This window comes from Mirounga leonina, unplaced genomic scaffold (genome assembly GCF_011800145.1).
Source record: "Mirounga leonina isolate KUSES-001 unplaced genomic scaffold, KU_Mleo_1.0 Mir_94, whole genome shotgun sequence".
NCBI lineage: Eukaryota > Metazoa > Chordata > Mammalia > Carnivora > Phocidae > Mirounga > Mirounga leonina.
The window spans coordinates 56,716,248-56,737,578 of NW_023270855.1; the positions used below are offsets into that span (position 1 = coordinate 56,716,248).

The following is a 21,331-nucleotide window of genomic DNA, read 5'->3' on the forward strand; positions in this document are numbered from 1 at the left end:
GGGAGGGGCGCCGGGCGCGCAGGAAGCGGGGCCCGGGGCGCGCCGGGGCCGGGCGCGCGGGGAGGGGGCGCAGGAAGCGGGCGAGGCCGGGCGCGGGAGGCGGCGGCGGCGGCGGCCCCGGGAGCTGCCGATCGGCGCCGGGACAAAGGCGCGGCCGCCCGGCGCCCCGAGCCTCCCGAGCCGGGGCGCACAGCCCGGGCGCAGCCCGCGCCCCCCGCCGCGACTGACATGATGTTTCCACAAAGCAGGCATTCGGTAAGCGGGGCCCGCCGGCCCGGCGCCTCCCCCACCCCCGGCCCCGGGCCCGGCATCCCCCAGGTCCGCGCCTGGCACCCCCAGTTCTCATGCGGGCCATTCCTCCCCACCCCCGCCCGGGGCCCGGCCCCGCGCACCTCCCCCAGATCGGCGCCTGGCACCCCAGTTCCCAGACGGGCCATCCGTCCCCCCCCACCGGGTTCCCGGCCGGGCCGTTCTCCCCCCCCCGGCCCGGTTCCCCCCCCCCCCCAGCCCGTGGGGCATGCTCCCCCCCCCCTCCACCCCAACCCAGCCAGGCGGGCCTCGGATGGCCTTGGCCTCGGGCCTGGGGCACCCGGGGAGCCCCACCGGGCACCTCGAGCACCGGGGCTGGTTTTGGGGCCTGGGAGTGGGGGGGGGAATCCGAGGCGCACCCCTCCCGGAAGAGCGTGGCGGGGAAGAAGGGTGCTGGGAATCTGGGGTGGAGGGCCCCCCCCGGGTAATTTCGGGCGCTGGGAGAGGCCCCTTCCCCAAAGGGACTTTGCAAGGAGGACTTGCGCCCCCACCAACTTGGGGAGGGGGACTCCAGGACTCCTTCTCCCCCCTCGCAGAGGCAGTTGGGGCTCTCGGATGTGCACACCCCCCCCACGGCGCATTGGAGGGGCGGCAGAGGGCGCACGCTGCCCCCCACCAAGGGCGGACCTTAAAACGCACCCCCACAGCCTGGGGGGTGGCGGGGAACGAGGCGGCTCCGGGCGCACCCACCCCCTCGCCTTCCCCCGGGAGAGGCGGGGGCAGGAAGCGAGGGCGGGGGCCGCGCCAGGGCTGTAAACACGGGCCCGGGAAGTGGGGCGGGGGGGGGTGCGCTGCAGCTGCGCCGCCGGGCCGGCTGCCTCGGGGGTCGCCCCGCCCCGCCTGGCCCTGACCGGGGCCGCCCCCCCTCCCCACAGGGCTCGTCTCACCTACCCCAGCAACTCAAATTCACCACCTCAGACTCCTGCGACCGCATAAAAGACGAGTTTCAGCTGCTGCAGGCTCAGTACCACAGGTGAGCTGGGGGCCGGAGGCCCTGCAGGGTGGATGGTGGAGCCCCCCCACCCAGGCCTGGAGGGAAGGTTGTGGCCACTGCTACATACATATATTTGAAAAAAAAATGTAGGTAGAGAGCGTCCTATATGTGGTAGGCGCTGTCGTGAGCACTTTTCTAATATTAAACTCACGTAGACGTCAAGACAGCCCATTTCACAGGTAAGAACACTGAGGCACAAAAAGTTAAACTATTTGCCCAGAGACTCAACTATCTGTGTGGCTTCAGAGTCCCTCTCCCCATCCCCACCCCCATACCCCTTGGATAAAAGACCTCCCAAGAAGTTGGGGGATGGATCCTCTACCTCGCCTCTCCCAAAAGAAAACATTCTGTAGCCTGTTCTATCTCTTTCTGCTTAGTTTTGGAGAAGGAGTTCCTAGCGTCCTAACAGATTCTCAAAGGTGGCTCTTCCTCCAGAATTTAATGTTCTAACATTGTAAAGGGCTTGCCAAGTGCAGGATCTAAGGGGAAGGACCTGGTACTATCTTCATCTCACAGTTAAAGAAATTTAAACCCAGAGAGGTTAGAGATTTTCTGGGGATGCACAGCAGAGAAGTGGCAAACTGAGATTTGCAGCCAATCTCTGGGTTGAAGAATGCAGATTGTCAAGGCGCTGTTACAGAGTGGGGGGGGGGCTTTGCCTGGGAATCAGAAGGGAGTCTTTGGTCACTGTCACAAATCCCAGCAGGGCCTTGGGCCCTCTCTGGACCTCAGTTTGCCTGCACAAAAGTGTTCCAAGAAGGATCCTGGGTTTTCTCCAAGAAGAGAAATAGATATAGATGTATAGATATATTTTCAAAAACTTCACCTTTTGGGGGTACTTTCCATGCTCCACACGTGCTAAATACTGAGCCGACATCCTGTTGTTCAATCTTCCCCATTTTCCTGTTATTGTGCCCATTTTTCAGACAGGGAAACTGAAGCACAGGCCATTGAAAGGCAGGCCCCAGCAACTTTGTTCTGGTTCCCCGATCGTTTAGGGACTTGGCTTGGCAGGCCTGGCTACAGTGAGGGGTCCTGCCACATTGGGGGTGCACACAAGATTTGCCAGACCCTCAAGAAGGGCCAGAAATTCAGAGTTTGGAGTGAAATTGCCTGTTTTGTTTTGTTTTTTTAAATGGTGTCAACAAATAGCGTTTTTTAAAGAAAATGAGAGAAAACAAACTCCGGGGGGGTGGGGGGCATAGGCACCCAAACCATGGCTCATCTCTGAATCTGGGCGTACAAGTCACAGTTTGGTGGGGGGAAACGCCAGGCCCCTGGGAGGACCGTAAGATCAAGCATTTATTGGGTGTTTACTGTATACCAGGCACTGTTCCAGAAGCTTCTCTTGTCTTAATCCATTTCCTTCTCACCACCCCACCCTGGGAGTTTGGTACTTGGCGATGCAGAGACCAAGGCCCAGAGAGGTAGAGGGGTTTGCCTAGAGCCACACAGCATCAAGGGAGCAGGGTGAACTTTGAATCCAGTGCATGTGGCCTGTGTCTGTGCTGTCAGCTTTCTAGGTCTTTCTCTGCCCTCCTCACTGGGGACAGGGGTGGGTGGGCTTTGAGAAATGCCCTAAGCTCAACCCTGCTGGGAGAGCCTGAGAGAGCTCAGTGGATAACCGGCTCACCATCTCTGTTACCCAGCAGTGGAACTTTTACCCCCTAGTGAAAGCAAGGTTTACAAGAGGGGCTGGGCCTCCTTTGAGATTCCTTGGTGAGTCCAACCCAGAGCCCTGCCAGCCAGCCCTCCACCCTCCACCCTCTCTGCCCTTTTGTGTTTTCTATTCCTTCCTCCCTGGCTGGATAGTTTTCCCCAGGGATCGGGACTGTGGCCTCTGAAGCCCGCTTTCTGGCTGTGTGACCTTGAGCGTTACTCAACCTCTCTGGGCATCCGTTGCATCATCGATGAAATGAGGGTGACACAAATATTACCGATCTCATCGAGTCTCCGGACAGGGAAAAGTTTCTTTGAGTCCCTGGCTGACCCACAGTCCGCGTGTTTGCTCCGCCTTTTGTTATCTATATTATTACCCATTACTTTCTCTGCCATCAGATCTATGAGGGTGATTTCATGACCCTCGTTTTACAGTTAGGGAGCCTGAGCTCCACCCCCCTCCACCCCAACTTCACAGAGGAGGACGTCCTTCTGCCCCACCAAAGCTCTGGGTGCCCCCCGCACAGTGGGGGACCTCAGCCCAGCCCCTGGTCCCTCTCCCCTTGTTCTTTTTCAGCCTGAAGCTGGAATGTGACAAGCTGGCCAGCGAGAAGTCAGAGATGCAGCGTCATTATGTGATGGTAAGCTGGCCTCCCAGTTGGGCAGGGCAGGGGAGGGGCGACCCCAGACCCTCCTCCACCCCTGGCAGCTGCCTGAACCCTGGCGACCTCCTGGGGGATGGACGAGGATTCGGGGTCTGCTCTGCATTCAGCTGGCCCCTGGGGCCTGGCTGAGGCCGCCTTGCTGGCCTGGCTGCCGGCCCAGGCATTGGCCCAGGTGCCAAACCACCGGGTTGCAGCCTGGGCCTGCCAGGTCCCCCGGCTGTCCTTGGCAACAGAGGAGGCTGCTGCTGTGTAAGCCAAAGCCAGGAACTGGCTGGGGGAGCTGCCGGATCCCTCCCTGCCCCCACAGTTCCCCTCCCTGCCCCCAGAGTTCCAGCATCCCAGCCTTAACCCCTCCTTGTCCAAGCTTCAGAAGGAGGATTCCTGGCGAGGGGGGGGGGGGCTCGAGCAGGAAGCTGACATCCTTTGAGGTTGGAGGGAGGGAAGGGGTGACACCGCATTCTTTGCCTGACATCTGAGACCCGGTCTCTGCGCTTTGCCAGAATCACTTGCTGGGATCCCTACCCACCAGGTGGCAGTTTCTACATCAAAAAGCCCCTGCCTTGGTCCAGCCCAGAGCCCAGCTCTCCCAGGCTGTCGATGAGGCAGAGCCAGACACCGATCCTCCTGGCCCTAGAGGGCTGGGGCAGAGGGAGCGACCCAGGACAGGGGGATTCCAGAGGGGGGCACACTGCCTGAGGAAGGCCACATGGAGGATAGGGCATTGCAGCTAGGGTCTTGAAGAATGAGTAGGAGCTTGCTGGGCAGAGGAGAAGAAACCATGGGAAGTCCTGGGAATGAACTTGGCTTTCCCTGCCCCACCCCCAGGGATGATGGGGGAGCCGTGAGGGGCTTTAGAGGAGGGGAGGAGGCAGGGTCAGATCTGGGGCGTGAGGAGGGGGGCTACTGACCCCAGAGCCAGACCCAGCAGGCTCTGTTTATCCTGATTATTTATACCCAGGAAGGCAAACTTCCCTGGAGTCTGGGGCCACCCGCAGACAAGACACATAAAGATAAAAGATTAGGAGTCCTGGAATGTATGTGTGTTGGAGAGAGGGCTGGATAATTTTTCCAGAAACCAGGGGAGCCAGGCCTGGCTGGGGCCCTGAAGCTCCCCCAGCTCCCGGCAAGCAGCTCCACCAGGTGCCTGGGCTTCTGCTCCCGGTGTGGGCGCCTCCCACCTGCCCTCGTGCTCCCCACCGTGTGTGTGTGTCCGTCTGTCCCCCTGGCACACCCCCCAGCCCAACCCCATTTCTCTCTGTCTCCCAACCATGCAGTACTACGAGATGTCCTACGGCTTGAACATTGAGATGCACAAGCAGGTACCCCCCCCCCCCCCCCCCGCAACCCCAGACAGGTGGGCCCGGCCCCTTGGCTGCGCACCAAGTCTGATCAGGCCTCCATACCTGATCCTGTTACCTTCTGAGCCCCTCCCCCTGTTCCTTCTCAGTGCTCCCTGGGAGGTTTATCTCCCTGAGGGGAGAGGCAGAGACCTCCCCCGCAACCTACCACCCCCACCCCATTGACTCCCCTTTCTGACAGTGGGGGAGGGTGACAAGCCAGCACACTGCGAACCCCAGGATTGCCCCTTGCCCTCTGGCCTTGCTTTGGCCATCTGTGCCCTGAGTAGGCCGGTATCAGGGATGTCATAAAAGTAATGATGTTGGTGGCGCCCTGGCCCCTCCCCCTCCAGCCCCCCCCCGGCCCCCCCCAGCCTGGAATCGGTCCTGAGCCTTCCCTGTTAGCTGCGGAGCTGAGAGCCAGCCTTAGATCCCACCTTGGCTGCTGACCGGGGGCCCATAGTCTGGAGGTGTTGATCTGACCCTGGGCAGAGTTGGCCTCCTCTTGGGTAGAACCTCACAGGCCTCCTGGGACTGGTCTGCACCTGCCCCCTGCTGCCTGCCCTGGACTGAAGCCTCTGTGTGTTGCAGGCTGAAATCGTCAAGAGGCTGAATGGGATTTGTGCCCAGGTCCTACCCTACCTTTCCCAAGAGGTGAGTGGCTCCCCGGGGGCTGCAGGGAGGAGGTGGTAGTTGGACCGTGAACTTGCCACAGGGCCTGCCCCCCCCCCCCGCCCCCCCATGCTCTGGGGCAGCAGCTGTTGGATGCCCAGAGCGCACACCCTCCCTCTCTGGACCTCCCAGACACAGAAGAATCCCCAGCTTGGAGAAACCCCAGGGGTGCAGGGCGGTGGAGGGAGGGGCCTCAGCCCGCTGTGGAATTCCCAGCCTGAGTGAGTCATTTCACGGGTAAAAATGTCAGATATGCCAAAGACTACACCAAGATTTTTTTTTTTTCCCTTTTTGCTTCTGCCTTTAACCCTCTTGAGATTTGTCTGCCAGGCCCTGTGGGTGGCCTCAGGCCAGAAACCAGAGGGGGTGTGTACAGGGAAGGCATTCAGCTCATGTATGCAGACAGACAGACAGACACGCACAGGTGCAACACAGATGGACACATGGACCCGTGGACACACGCACCCTGGGGAGCCATGCGCTGAGCTCTTGCTTTTGCTTTTTGGGATTTTAAGACTCTTGGTGTGGGGCCCACTCCGCATTCCCCACCACTGCCATTCCTGCTCTCTGCCAGGTTTCCTGTCGATCTTTCATCATTTCCTCTTTAATCCCTGACTTTATCTTGGGGCCCTTCGGGTGACCTGCATGCTCAGGGACAATTCCAGAAGGACACTATGAAAACCCTAGAGAAGGGGGTTCTTGGGGCCCTGAAGACCTAGGCTTGTGCTTTCCTTTCATGACAGGGGCTTCCTGGTAGGCAAGGCAAAAAGAGAGATTGGCAGAGTGTAGCATCTGATGGCAGGAGAGATGGACTCGTAGGGAGGGCTGGGGTGTGGACGGTAAATTGCCCCGGGGAGGGATTGCCCTGAACCTAGACTCATACCCCAGCACGGCCAGAATCCACTGGGCCTTCCCCAGCTGTAGAAGGAGAGGAGCTTGGGTTAGCAGATCTCAGAGCACAGTCTGTGAGCTCTTAGGATCAAGACTTCCCTGTACAGTTGGCCAGGTTGTGCACTGTACATTTACTTCTTGGCGTATCGCATTGAATAGGTCACAATCCAGGGTTTCTCTTAGACTCACCCAGTGGCGTTTTCTTAAGTATCTGGCACCAACCCCTTCGGGTCTTCTGCGAATCCCACTTGGTGAACAGAAGCGGCTGGAGGGGAGGGGTTTTCTGATGGGATGGAAAGCCATGGTGGGGGGTGCCTTCCCCTGGGCTCTGTGGCTCAAACCCCCACAGAGATCAGGGCATATAGCACCTGGCTCCTCTCTTTACCCCACCCCCCTTCCAGCACCAGCAGCAGGTCTTGGGAGCCATCGAGAGGGCTAAGCAGGTCACCGCTCCTGAGCTGAACTCCATCATCCGGGTACGTCTGGGTCTTGGGCGGGCGGGCAGGTAGGCGGGCAGGTGGGCCAGGCAGCTCATGCTTCCCTCCCGTCTGCCCTGCAGCAGCAGCTCCAAGCCCATCAGCTGTCCCAGCTGCAGGCTCTGGCCCTGCCCCTGACCCCGTTGCCTGTGGGGCTGCAGCCGCCCGCGCTGCCCGCCGTCAGCGCCGGCACCGGCCTTCTCTCGCTGTCCGCGCTGGGCTCCCAGGCCCACCTCTCCAAGGAAGACAAGAATGGGCACGACGGTGACACCCACCAGGAGGATGACGGCGAGAAGTCGGATTAGCGGGCGGCCGGGTCGGGGAGGGTGGGGGGGACAAAGGGGAGACAGACACGGAGAGAGAGGAATGTTTAGCGCAAGACACAGTATAGCTTGGGATTGGCTGAACTTGGTAGTATTTATGGTAGCCGCCTGCTGGGGTCCTAGCCCTGCCTGTGCGCCACCCCTAGCTTCGCTCACACCCCCGGCTCCCGGCCTCCCTCCTCCTCCTCCTCTCCTTCCTCCCTCCTCCTCCTCCCCTGCAGCCTGAGCGGGCGGACACCTGCTCATTCCACCCAGGAGGCAAGCTGAGGCCTGGAGGCACAAATGGGAGGCCAGGTCAGAAGACAGCAAAGCCTCAGAAGCCCCGCACCCCTGCACTGCCCCGTTCCGCAACCGTGCCCCTGACCGCCGGCCCGCCGGGCCCCTCAGGGCGCACGCCCCCAGCCTCCCACCCTGCACTGCATGCAGACACCACGCTAGCTGCCCCTTCCTGCCCTGGGCACCCCACGTCCCTCCCGCCTCCCTCACCTCCTCTGCTAGTTCCAGAGCCCACGCCCACCTGTCCTCTCCCCGCGCCTGCCAGAGAGGGGGCAGAGAGAGTGAGCTTAGCCAGGAGCAGGGGGGAGGAGTGGGGGGCGGGCGTCCCAGAATTCCCTTTCTCCCCTTCCCGAATAAAGATGAGGGTACTCAAGTTGTCTTGGTTTTTATTTTATTTTTTTCCTTTTTCCAGTATACTAGCTTGTCTTTTAAGAAAAGGGATATTTAAAAAAAAAAAAAAAGACAAAAATGTTTTAAAAAAACAAGCAACACCCACACCTGTGTCTGTATATAGCCTTTTAGACTGTCAGCTTCTGTTGTGTTCAGTCGTTTGATCGCTGCGGAGAGAAGGGAGAATGCTGTATCGAGGGTGGGCTTAGCTGTGCCTTTCAAATAAAGATGTGAGAAGGTTGGTTGCCTTGTTCCTGCCTCTGTGTTGCGGGGCCGCGGCGGTGCCCCCCTTCCCACGGGAGGAGGGGGCTTCCCTCACGACTGAGCTCCCGCCTCCTTCCAGGACGGGATAGTGAGGGTTGGGTGGGTGGGGGAGGGGGAGTCCGGCTTGCCAGCGTGGGCTGTCTCCCCAACTTGATGCATAGACCAGAGAGGGTCAGCTGGAGGCTGTAGGTCACACAGCCAGGCCCAGGTGCTTGAAGTTGAGCAGAGCTGACTTCTGATCCCCAGGCCAGAGGGCTCCTAAGTGGCGTTCTTTTCTCTTAGAGACAGATTTTGAGACTGTAGAATCCATCTCCGTTGCATACCCACAGAGACCCTTTTTCCAGATCTGAGAACATAGGACCACCCCCAGCTGAACCTGACCCTTGGAGGACCTCTGGAAGGTCTCCCTGCCACGCCCCAGCTGGACCACCCAGGGAGCCAGAAGGAAAGGAGATTCCCAGAGTGAACCTGGCACCTGGGCCAAGAGGCTTCAGGCTGCCCACCCAGGATATGGGGCGAGGCTGAGGATGAGGCAGGGTGGGGCAGCATAGAGTTCCTTACCCTCAGGGACCGGCACCTGGGGGGCTTTTGAAGTCCAAAAAATTCTCACCTGCCCCCCAATCTAGCAGGTTCCCAAGGTGGACCAAGGGCACGGGGGGGGGGGGGGGGGGCTGGATTACCTCTGGGGAAACGGCTCATGTCCCTGAGGAAAGAGAGGAGGGGGGAGCATGATTGGGTGGTCCCACCAGCCTCCCGCTGGGTCCCAGCCCTCCGCCATGGCACCTCTCAAAAGCCCTCTCAAAAGCCCGTGTGATGGGAGTCCCTCCCTGCCTAGCATTTATCCTTGTGCTGAAAACCCAAACTCACCCAGGACACTTGGGGAGCGAAAATGTTACAATGCCAAGTGTTGTACCCACCTGGAAGGCAATCTGGCACCCAGCAAGTCCCCTCCTGGGTCCCCACCCCCAGAGCCGAGCTGCTCCCAACCTCCACAAAGGCATGGACAAGGGTGTTCAGAGTTGCTGTCCTTCCTCCCCACTTCCCCCAACCGGAAGCTACCCACTGCCCATCGACAGCAGAATGGCTAAGCTGTGACATCATCATGCCTGGGAAACACAATGCAGCCACGAAAAGGTGCGAAAAAAGTACGAGTCACCACTCAACACCCCGCATCTTGCGCAAGGCACACTGAACAAAAGCCAGGGACAAAAGCGTAAATACAGAGTGATTCCATTTATATAAGGAACAAAATCAAGCCCAAGTGACCTACAGTGTCAGGTGTCATGGGGTCACCCTTGGGAGAGGGTGGGGGAGGGGCAGAGGGGGCTCAAGTTCCATTTCTTAACTTGGGGGCTGATGACATGAGTGTGTTCACTCTGTAATCATCAAATTGTTCACTTACAATCTGTGCCCTCTTTTGTGTGTTACATTTCACAATTTAAAAAAAAATCATAAAAAATAGATTTGGGGGGCCTCCATGGCAGCTGGTCCTACTACCCACCCCTCCAATGACTCCAGCAGGCTGCAGCCAGACTGCACCATCTTGCTGTTCCTTGCCTAGAGGCCTTTGCACGTGCTGTTCTCTCTGTCTGGAACAGTGTTCTCCCTCTTTTTTCCCCCCTTCCCAGGGTAGTAATCCTCCAAGACTTCCAGATGTCAGTTTTCTCAAGTCCTCCCCCGACCCTACCCCAAAGCAGGGGTCTGTGGCCCCTCCACCCAGGTCCCGCACAAGCAACATATTAATATGTCACATGATGGTTGCAAGGAATAATCCAGGCGGCCCAGCAATCATGGCCAGGGGAGGTAGGGTTGTCAGCCCCTTGGCAAGATGAGAAGACTGAGGCCCAGACAGGCATGATGGGGGCCTCCAGCCTCGATTTAAATCCTGGCTCTCGCTCTCACAGCTGGATAGTCTAGACAAGTGGCTTCACCCCTTCGGATCTTGGATTCCCTATCTGTAAAATGGGTAGGATCTCAGAACAAGCCCTTATTATGAAGATCATATTATTTAATCCGTGGAAATGCTTCTAGCAGAGACTCGCACGTTCATTCATTTATTGGGACCTACTCGGAGCCCCAGGGACACAGAAGACATAAATTCCTGCCCTCTGGCTGGAATAGACAGATAACCAGGAAAATCCAGAATGTGTTGATAGAGAGCAAGGGATGGGGAGTGTTGGCTGCCTTTTTTTTTTTTTTTTTAATTTGCTCATAGAAGCAACTCAATAAATGTTAGCAAATTTATTGAGGGCAGACCTGAGTTTGTACCCGTCTCAGACCCTAACTAGTGATTTGAGGCAAGTGAAGTCACTTGTCTGACCTCAGTTTCTGGGAAATTGTTCCCGAGAATTAGCAGGAAGCCTGCAAGGGCTCACAAGCTGTCAGCTGATGTTATTATTACTGATGTTGCTGGCAGATGAAGGGCGCCGTGGGGGGGGGGGGTCACAAACCCGGCACCCCCAAACCAGGGGTCTTCTCCGGAGAAGGGGCGCCCTGCCCAGCCACGGAAGGCCTGTGACCTCGGGGGTCTTCCTCCGGGCCTCGGAGCCCCTCCCCCCAATCCCGCCTGCGGGGCTGGGTCCCCCGAGGGTTTGCGGAGGGTCCAGGAGCCCCCGGTGGGGCAGGATGACGAGAAGGTCTCGGGGGTGCGCGATCGCGGCCGCGGAGCCGGTGGGCAGAAGGGCCGCTTCCCGAGCCCCCTCCCCGCCGCCGCCTCCCGCGCTTAACGACCGCGCCGCCGGCGACCTCGGCTAATTGATCCGCTAATGGGCCCCGCGCCGCGGCCGCGCCTAATGAGGCGGGAGGAGGGGGCGGAGGGGGCGGAGGGGGCGGAGGGGGCGGAGGGGGCGGAGGGGAGAGTGCAGGGGGCTGAAGAGAGGAGGGAGGAGAAGAGGAGGGGGCGGTGAGAGAGAATGCAGGGGGAGTGGGGAGAGGAGGGAGGGGGCTAGGAGGGGGGAGAGGGAGGAGGAAGACGAGAGAGGGGGTGAAGGGGTAGGGAGGAGGAGAGAATGGAGGGGTGGAGGAGGTTGGGCAGAAGCGGGGGGGAGAGGAGGAGGAGGAGAAAATGGAGGGAAGGGAGGGGAGGAGGTTAGGGGGAGAAGGAAGAGGAGGGGGGAAGGAGGTAAGAGGGGGACGGGAGGAGGGTGAGGATGGGGAGGAGGGAAGGTGGAGCGCGGGAGAAACAGTAGGGAGGGGGAAGGGAGCTGAGAGGGAGGGGCGGAGAAACTCGAGGAGGGGGCCCAGGGAGGAGAGGGAGGAGGGCCATGCCCCTAGCTCTTTGGGCACAGGACTTGAGGAGCGGGGGAGCAGCGGGGATGGGATGAACCCACCCATTTCTGACTACCTCACCCCCCCTCAGACACCATCCCTTCAGGGGGTCCCTGCTCCTTCTCCAAAGCTCCTCCCCTTCTCCCACCACTCTCCTTTTGAGAAGAGAAGAGTCTTTTTAGCAGGGGGAATCTGTACGCAGCAGGGGTGTGAGCGGCCCCCCCCCCCCCCCCCCCCCCCCCCCCCCCCTTTTCTGTTTAGGGGTTTTTTTTTGTTTGGGGGGGGGGGCGGTGGGGGGGGGGGGGGGGCCCCCCCCCCCCCCCCCCCCCCCGCCACTCTGTGCCTCCATTTCCTGTCCATACAATGGTCCTAATGTCCTCAGTGTTGGAGAATCCCACAGGCCCCAGTGGTCTGAGCCGGACCCAGCCCCTGTCCCCATACACCCCTCTGTACCTCCACTGACTCCTGGGTCTGAGAGCACCCCAGCCCCAGAGAGCTAGCCCTCTCCCTCCTCCTTCTGGTTTGAGCTGGAACTCCCCGCATGATGCATGAAATGGCCACAGTCCAGGCTGGCCAGGTACACCTGCTGCCTTCCTCCTTCCTGAGTCCTCTGGGTGTTGGCAGCTCGGACACAGTCTTGGGGGAGAAGCAGAAAGAAGCCCGGCCGATGGTGGAGTCGGGGACCTGTAAATGACGTCACTCTGCCCATTTTGCAGACCGCAAAACTGCAGCAAATTGTCAAGGCCACAAAACAAGGCAGCGCCATGCCATGGCAGGTCACCTGGCCACAGCTAAAGGAGCTCTTGGCCCCACTAGGAGCAACCAGAAATAATCAGGAAGGCCAAGCGAGTCATAAGGATAATAGAAATCATAAACAGCTACGATCTGAACTTCCGTTACGGTCCCAACCTTGGCTAAAGGTTTGGACTAGTCTCTGTTAATTCCTTCTTCTTCTTTTTTTTTTTTTTGACATTTATTTATTTATTGTTATTCATCTCTGCACCGAACGTGGGGCTCACACCTACCAGCCCAGGGATCAAGAGTCACATGCTTTTCCGACTGAGCCAGCCAGGCGCCCCATCTCTCAGGTACTTCATGAAAAGACCTGTAAAGGAAGGACCAATTTGCAGATAAAGAAACTGAGGCTCGAGACAGGTAGTGACTTGCCCAAGAGCACACAGCCAGGAACCTGGATCCTGATGTAGGAAGGCCCAAACGACAGGGTCCAGGATCTTAGAGCCATTTTGTTGAAGAGAAAGAGAAAGCTTCTGGAGCCAGTGCTGGAGGGGAGGGCTTCGAGAGGATGGGGGTGCGGGCGGGGGGGGGGAGGGGGGGGGGGGGGGCGCTGGGCTGAGGAGGGTGTGAGAGGTAGGGATGCTCCTTGAGGCACTGCCCCCCTCCCTTGTGGAGGCCTTCAGCCTAACCATTCTTGGCCTCTTTTCCGTGCCTGGGGGTGACCAAGCCTGGGAGCACCTCAGGGCCTTTCCCTCTGCCTGGAAGACACTGTCCCCAGAGCCATCACCCGCTGCCATCACCACCACCAACACCCCCTCTCCTGCTTGCTTTATCGTCACAGCATCAATCACTGCACACAACTTAAGTCAACAGATATTCCCTTGTTCTCCCTTTCCCCCCCAACTCTGAGTGCCGTGACAAAAGGGATTTGGTCCGATTTGGTCATTACTGAAATCTCGGGGCTTAGCATTGCGCCTGGCACGCAGTAGGTGTTCAGTGAAGATTTAGGGAGCAAGAGAGAAAATGGCAGAGAAGCCAGCCGCCTCCTCCGGGGCCTGCCTGCCAGCCTGGGAGCCATGGCAGGTGTTTGAGCAGAGGAGGGGCACACCCAGGGACACGGAGGGCCCAGGCTGGAGGGAAGACAGAGGCAGGGGCTCCGGAGGAGGCTGTGTCCTCTACAGATGCTTTCTGACATTAGGAGCTGCAGGAAGGAACCCATGCACCCAAAACACCCTGCCCGCCAGGGACCCCCCCCCCCCGGGTCCCTCCCACTACCTTTGCCCTTCGCTCTGTCTCTGCCCTTGGCTCTGGGTGTCCCAGAGTCTCTGTCTCCCCGTCTCTCTCTCCCCCGCCTCGCCCCCCACCGTCCTTCGAGGTCTTTCTAGAGCTCTCTCTCCTCCCTATCTCTCCCTCCTACTCTCCCCGTGTGCCCCCCGCTCTGTGTCCCCTCCCCGCCATCCCCGCCTCGCAGCCGCCCCCGCCCTCAATGCCCCCCCCCACCTCTCCGCACAGGCCTGTTCCACCTACCCCAGCCCCTGGGCCACGTTGCTGGGCGCCGGCCAGGCCTGCAAGCCCGCCCCTCCCCCCCGCCCTTGACCCTCCGTCCCCCCACCCCTTCTCCCCCGCCCCTCCGCCCCTTCCTTCTCCTCCCCCTTCACCCGTCCCCTCCCGCCCACCCTCCGCCTCCTCCCCCGCCTCCCCCTGTCCCCAGTGTTGCCTCCTCCCCGCACCCCACTCTCTCCTCCTCTCCTCCCCTCCCCTCCCCTCCCCGCCTCCTGATCCCGGCCCCGGGGAGGGGCGGGGCCCGCGCTCCCTGTGCCCTGCTGGGCCTGACCGGGCCTGTTGGGTAACGCGCTGACCCGGCCCGCGTGGTTAATGGTGGGTTTCCCGGCCTCGGCGGCGGGCAGCCGGGCACTAGGTCTGGCCGACCTGGGCGGCGGGGAGGGGGGTGGCCCTGGGGCCCCTGAACAGCACGGCTGTGAGCCTTATCCCAAGCGCTGGTGCTGTGTGACCTTGGGCAGGTTCCTGGGCGTCTCTAGGCTGGGCTGCCTCCGCTCCACCGGCTCCCAAGCCAGACCGACTGGGCACGGGCATTTACTGGATGCCCGCTGTGTACGGGGCTCTGTGGTGGGTGCCCCGGGACCCAAGATGGAGCTCCTCTTGACCTCATGGAGCCCACAGTGTCTAGGGAAGACAGATAACAAATAAACCAGCAAATAAGATAATTTCAGACAACAGTCAAATGCTACAAAGAAAAATCCAACAGGGGCAGGAGACAGAGAATGACAGGAGGCCTCTCTCCGTGGAGGTGACATCTGAGCTGAGACCTGGATGACAGGAGCCTGCTGGGAAGACAGGTAGGGGGAGGAAGGGTGGGAGACTTCAGGCAGAGAGAAGGGTGAGGGCAAGAGCCCAGAAGCAGCTGCCAGGCTCGCATCCCCTACTTTGTAGGCCTGTTGTGAGCATCAGACACCAGGTCAAGGGAATAATCCAGGCGGCCCAGCAATCATGGCTGCGGGAGGTAGGGTTGTCAGCCCCTTGACAAGATGAGAAGACTGAGGCCCAGACAGGAATGAAAGGTCTCACAGCAAACCAGAGGCCGGAAAAGGAAGATCCAAAATGCCCACTCAGTCTGTTCCACACACATCTGTGCGATGCCTACTGGGGACTGGGGCGAATCTGGGGTCCAGGGAGGAACCTCCCAAGAGCAGGGATGGAGGCAGCGCTCACCAGGAGGTGGGGTTCACCAGGATGCTGGCAAGGCGCGAGGTGGGGGCCGTGGAGAGGGTGAGGCCGGGACTTGGGATGGAGTGGGTGTGGGGGGTGTGGGGTCTGGGATAGGGGGAATGACCTGGAGCTCCCAAAATACAGGTTGCCTTTTTGTACTGGCTCCCGCCCGTTTCCCCTTGCGCACGCGCACACGGTTATAACAGGCAAGGCCAGTTCACCTGTCCAGCCGTTTGATCCTATGACCACAGGATGAAGTTTCTATCATTCCCCTTGTTTACAGAATCACGGTGTGACACAGCCTCCAGGTCGGATTTGAACCCAGGCCTCCAAGGAAAGTGTGACGTCAGGTGGCCATGGATCCCTGCAAGCTAGGTTATAAATGGAGCCCCTCCCTAGGCTTGCCTCTTTATCCTCCCAACCAATATATGGAGCAGGCACTGAAATAATCAGTAAGTGTTCAGAGAGGGATGAGGCTTTACTGAAGGAAATAAAATGAGGGGGGCTGACCAAGTAGGAAGGTTGAGGGCTGCTGTAAGGCTAGCCAGACCAGGCCTCACTAGGATGTGATGTTCGGGCCAAGACTGGAAGAGGGAGAAGAGTCGGCCATGGGCCAGGCAAAGGAAATAGCCCATACTAAAGTCCTGGGGCAGGACCTTGCCTGGTCTCTTAGCGGAACAATCAAGAGGCGTGAGAGGCTGGAGGGAAGTGGGCGAGGGGGAAAGAGGGAGGAGATGAGGACAGGGAGGGGACGGTAGTAGACAGAGGGAGAAGTTTGGATTTTATTCTGAGGGTGATGGGGGGCTCTGGAAGATTCTTGAGCAGAGGAAGGATGGGATCTGATCATCTATATATATATATGTATAGTTTATTTTAAAGTAAATCTCTATGCCCAACATGGGGCCTGAACTCAGGACCCCGAGATTAAGAAGAGTCACACGCTCTACTGACTGAGCCATTTCAGTGAGTGATCAAAGATGGGGGAGGAAGGGAGAGTGCATGCAGAGTCCCCCTGTGAAGTGTGAAGCCAGGGTGGGAGAGAGGGCCTTTGGGCCATAAGTGGCTACACCCCCCCAGAGCATTTTCTAGGAGTTATTTTAAATACTTGATCAGCCTTCATTTATTGGAAGATTGTCATCGACCCCAGCTTCCAGATGAGGAAACCTGCGGGGCCATCGTGGACTCACTGTGGCCCCTTCTTTTCTCTCCTGACTCTCCCTCCCCCCACTTCACAGCCTGGGCATGGTCAGAGGTCCACCCAGCAAGGTGAGGAGTCAGAGCCCAGGACTCCTCAATCCCAGGGGAAGATTTAACATTGCCCCAGCTTTGCTCTGAGTCTCCTTTGGGTTAGGGTGGTATAAATGCACTGCTCAGATGAGGCAACTCCTATGCATTCTGCACAACCCCAGCGTCAACACCCCCATCTGACATCTAGGAAGCCTTCCCAACTTTCCAAGCAGCGGCCTCACTCCTGCTCTGTCTCTGCCACCCTGCCGACAGTCCTGGTCCCTCCTGCCCTGACTACAGGGGGCTGAGAGGGTTCTGCTTGGTCTCCCCTGCTTTTCCAAACTTGGGAACCCCTCCTTGAATCCCCAGCATGGCCTAGCCTGGCTGCTCACAGACGGGACAGCCGAGAGCATTGGCTTCGCGAACAAGTCTTGTCCAACCATCTCACTACACAGGTGAGTAAACTGAGGCCCAGAGAGAAGCCCGCAAGAGTCTTAAGGTCACGGTGGGGGGCGCTAGAACCCCGGGGAGGGCTCCCCATGTTCCCAGGTGGAAGAAAACGTGTGTGACTCTTCTGACGGGGGCTCGCCGCCAACCTTGGCAGGAACAGAGGCTCAGAGGTCACCCGAGAGCCCTGGCCGGCAGGAGGGGACAGGCCTGGCTGGTGGCCCAGCAGCTCGGCTGGGGGCGGGGGGGCAGTAGGCAGAGGTTGGCGAAGTCGGAAGCCAAAGGCTTGGCCTCCCCGAGGGAGCCGCTTTCCCGGCCCGGGTCGGATCAATGGGCTGTAATTATACCGCGCCGGGCCCGGAGCCGGCGGGGAGGGAGCGGGAGCGGGCGGGAGAGAGGCGGCGGGCGGGGGAGCGCTGGCCCGGAGAGGGACCCACGTTACTTTGATTGACAGCCGCGCCGGGCGCCGCGCGAGAGCTTCTGGGGATCGTAGTCTTTCCGAGAAGCCCGCTCCCCCTCCTCTCGCGTTTGCGTTCGGAGAAACTGAGGCACGGGAAAGAGCACCTCCCTCCCCTCCGCCTACACGTCGTTTTATCCCTCCCCCATCTGACCTGGGGGACAAAAACTGACGCGTGCTAGGGGCCTCCAGGCCCGGGTGAGAGTCTCAGCTCTTCCCGGGGATTCCCGGGGGTGGGAGGCGTCCAGCGTGATTTAAAGTCTACCTCGGTTTACCTATCTGTGAAATAGGGCGAAAGGCGGCTAGTCGGCCCGCCAGCTGGCCGAGCTTTTGCAAGGTAGTATGTGGGGCAAGGGACTCCTGCTTTTAAGGAGAGGCCCGCCAGGCTCAGGGGGTGGCTCGCTACTCCGGGTTTCCAGATACTAATCGAACTGGATCCCCCCCCCCCCACGCACCCCCTCAACAGGACTGAGTTCTGGCGTCCACGAGGCTCTCAGCGTCTCTCGGGGAGGGGGAGCCCCACTCTCCATACCCCAATGGCAGCCTTCTGATTGGCCTAGCCCATCCTAGTGCCTCCTGCCATTGGTTGCGGGTTTCTGGATCTCCATTGGCCAGCGCCCCTGTGATGTCACGGACCCATGTGGGAGCGCCGCGGGAGGATTGGCTGGCGCACCCAGCCAACCACCGCGGAGAAAGGAATTTCCACAGTAGCTGAGGCGGCGAGGCTGATTTAAGGTGGTCTGAGCAATCCGGGGTCCCAGCGCTGCTTCTCAGCTTTTTCCTTTAAAAAAAAAAAAAAATCCACATCATAAAAACCCAGCCAGGAACCGGGGCTGAGCCTTTCTGTACTGGGGGAGCTGAGAGATCAGAAGCTAAGCTCCTTCCCCCATTTTGCAGCTTCTTCCCGGATTCTGCAGGTGGGGAAACTGAGGCCTAGAGACGTGGGGCGTGAAGCCCTGGCAGGCAGAGTTGGCTGGGCGAAGCCTTCTCGGGGGGTAATGAGAAGGTTGTGCTAGACTGCCCGGACTGTAACTCACCCCCCCGCCCCGCCCCCTGCTCTGGCTGCATGTGGCATTTCAGCGGGGTATGGAGTCATAGGCTGCCTGAGGGTCTCATCTCACAGCCTGCTCTCAACTGAGTCTCCCCAAACTCTCAAAGCTGCTCCCAAAGCCGGTGCTCAGAGCAAACCGTCTTCTCCTTCCTGGCATATCTTACATACACCATCGTGTGTATGTGTGTGTGTGGGGGGGTGTCTTGTGGCTTCTCAGGCAATCCACAAATCTGTATCCGCCCCCCCCCACCCCCATGGAATATGCCTGGTGGAAACATCTAAAGCCTGTTGGGTAAAGGTCCCCTCCTCCAGGAAGCCTCCTCTGGACTCACCAGGCAGAGTCTCTGTCCCCCTCCAGGTGCTCCCTCTGTCCTGCTGACTACCTGGGCCCTGGGCCTGGGAGCGAGTGCTTAATTCTGCCCCCCACTCCCCCATCCTGGGGCTGGGCCCTATCTAGGAGCCCAGCGTCTTCCAGCATGAGGATGGCTTATAGAATAAATACCTACCTGAAGAGCCTGTGCTCACTGTGTGTAGAGATACCTTTTGGAGGAGATGCCTGCAGGAGATGCTTTGGGGCTGGGCCTTGAAGAAATGGATTTTCTCCAGGCAGAAAAGGAGCAGGAGGGAATTCCAGGAAGAGGTAACCACGCAAGCAAAAGCCCAGAAGTGGGAGAGGACACGGAGTAGGTGATACCAGTGACTGGTGCGGCTGGAGCAGAGAGAGTATGGGAATGGGTGGAAGGAGGTGAAGCCAGGCCAGGCCAGGTGGTGAGGGGGTCTGATGCTAGCCTGAGGATCTGGGGGTTTGTTCCCAGGGCCACAGGGAGCCATGGGAAGGTTCTAAGTGAGGGAGGGCCAGACTCACAAAAGGTGACAAGAGTAAAAGCTGTCCGGATGGGGGAGGTAGGTGGCTTGAGCTCAGAGGGGAGAGGATGAAGAGCTGACACAGTCTGGAGGGGGGGCGCTGAGGGGATAGGGAGCAGGATTGCTTGGCAGGTGAAGGGGAGAGAAGAGGCTAGGTTGATGCTCTGTCTTGGGGGAGAAGGATGGACTGTGGGGCCTGGCAGGGTGAGGAACAGGTCTGGGAGAAGGTGCTCCATCTAGCGACCTGGGGGACATCCAGGGGAGGCATGGCACTTCCTGGAAAGGTTTTGGAATTAGGACTTCACAGACACCACCCCCCCCCCCAACTTGGAATTCCTGGCATTGTAGACCGGTGGAACTCGGGTTTCTTAGAAGTTCCCAGCAGGAGTGTAGCCAGTGATTTCTGGCTTCAGCTGGATCAGCTGTTTCTTCTCCTCTCCTGCACTCACTGCCTATTCATTTATTGAGCATTTACTGTATACCAGGCTCTGCAAGAGACAGGATCTGTCCCCACACAGCCTAGTGAGTGAGACATATATCGAATATAACAACCCACAGAGGAACATGATCATGTCAAAACAAAAGGGAACAAACTGGTGGGACCTAGAAGGAGAGAGAACAGGATACAGTGTTTTGAGGAAGCTAGCGAGCACTGCTTAAACTGGTGGCCAGGAGGGGGCTTTCTTAGGAGGTGACATTTGAGCTGAGACTTGAAGGAAGCGAAGCAAGGGAACAGTATTCCAGACAGAGGGAACGGTAAATGCAAAAGCCCTGAGGCAGACCCCTATCTGGGCTGTTGGGAAAACAGTTAAGAGGCCAGGGTGTCTGAAGCAGAGGGGATGAGGGTGAAGATGAAGGCAGTTGGGATCAGGGAGGGAAGGGCAGGGAGGGAGGTTTGTGCAGGGCCTTGTGGGAAGAGGGAAGCGTTTGTATTTTATTTTGATGACCACGGGGAGCCACTGAATACTCCAGTACACACACATATCTTTGTCCTCAGGATCTCTCTTTCTCTCCCTGCCCTCCCATCCTTCAGGTCTCATCTCCTAGGTAAACCTCTACAACGAGGCCTCTCCCAGACACCCCAGATAAGTAGGTTCCTCTCGTTGATCTCTGTCACTGCTCCCCAAACTCCTCCTTTGTACACACAAATAGTTGCATAATTACCAAGCTGTGATCTTGTCTTGTCCCCAGAGCGCAGAGAAGGCAGGAATCAGTTCTCCTTCACTCACCCTTACATTCCTGGAACCTGGAAGGATGCCTGGCATGTAATAGATGTTCAATAAGTATCTGTTGGCTGGGAGGTGAGTCCTTCCAGTCCAGTTCAGTAGGGTTTCGTACACTTTGCTCCCTGACCTCCTGACACAGACGCAGGCATTAATAATACAAGGCAAGGGTCTCTCTCTCTATTTTGTTCTCTGCTGTGCCCCAGTGCCTAGAGCTGTATCTGGTCCACAGGAGGTGCTCAGTACATGCTTGTTGATTGACTTAACAAAGGACCTGAGGTTTTTCATAAGCGAGATTGGAATGAGAACGTCCCACCTTCCAGGTAAGTGTAAGAAATGCTCCCTGGGGGGGCGCCTGGGTGGCTCAGCCGTTAAGCGTCTGCCTTCGGCTCAGGTCATGATCTCAGGGTCCTGGGATCGAGCCCCGCATCGGGCTCCCTGCTCCGCGGAAAGCCTGCTTCTCCCTCTCCCACTCCCCTTGCTTGTGTTCCGAACCTCTCTCACTGTGTCTCTCTCTGTCAAATAAATAAAATCTTAAAAAAGAAAAGCTCCCTGGATGTCTGTGGTCTATGGTGGGAGTGGAGTCCGTGTCTTCAGAGACCTCAGTCTGAAGGCAGGGATTCAGTTGGCCATTCTCAGTGGGAACTCAGCCTTCTAGGAGCTCAGTCTGAGAGGGGAGACAGCCCAGTCTGCAAGGGGGGCATCAAGTCCGGTCTCTGGGAGTTTGCTCTGTGCCCGGCCAGGCTGAGGGCTGTCCAGGTACCATCTCATTTAAAAATAGCCCCTGCCTCTGCCATTTTACAGATGAGAATAGTGAGACCCAGAGGGGGCTAGGGCTCCGTCCCTCCCTCCTCAGGTGTCCGCACCGGGCTATTCCCCGGTCGGAGGCAGGGTTCCCGGCCTCCTCCAGATCCCTAAGTCTTAGCCCACTCCCTCAGAAAGGCCATTTCTGACCCCGAACTGCCCCCTCCCCACCACGCTGCTCCCCACAGTGGGCCCCCAGGTATTTCTCGGCTGCCTTGCTTCTCTCTCTTGGGCCCTCTGGGAGGGAGGGGGCGACGTTCGGGGCGGGGGGGG

At 58.9% G+C, this 21,331-nt stretch overlaps 1 protein-coding gene and 1 long non-coding RNA gene across 3 annotated transcripts; both read left to right on the plus strand.

Moving 5' to 3' along the window:
• The first annotated feature begins 87 nt into the window (after positions 1-87).
• Positions 88-8,234, plus strand: TLE5 (TLE family member 5, transcriptional modulator). Of its 2 annotated transcripts, none has more exons than XM_034997511.1 (7): positions 88-255; positions 1,185-1,282; positions 3,540-3,603; positions 4,902-4,946; positions 5,556-5,618; positions 6,929-7,003; positions 7,090-8,234. In XM_034997511.1, exons 1-7 carry the CDS (start codon positions 229-231, stop codon positions 7,306-7,308), a joined length of 591 nt encoding a protein of 196 aa, XP_034853402.1. In that variant the 5' UTR covers positions 88-228; the 3' UTR covers positions 7,309-8,234. The 2 variants fall into 2 exon arrangements, with proteins under 2 accessions (XP_034853402.1, XP_034853401.1); XM_034997510.1 differs by having other exon boundaries at positions 90-255; positions 7,087-8,234.
• A 5,874-nt stretch (positions 8,235-14,108) lies between these two features.
• Positions 14,109-20,568, plus strand: LOC118005544. The gene is made up of 4 exons (XR_004677836.1): positions 14,109-14,136; positions 15,269-15,437; positions 16,582-16,667; positions 20,487-20,568. It is a non-coding gene; the product is annotated as an uncharacterized LOC118005544 (long non-coding RNA).
• The last annotated feature ends 763 nt before the right edge of the window (positions 20,569-21,331 follow it).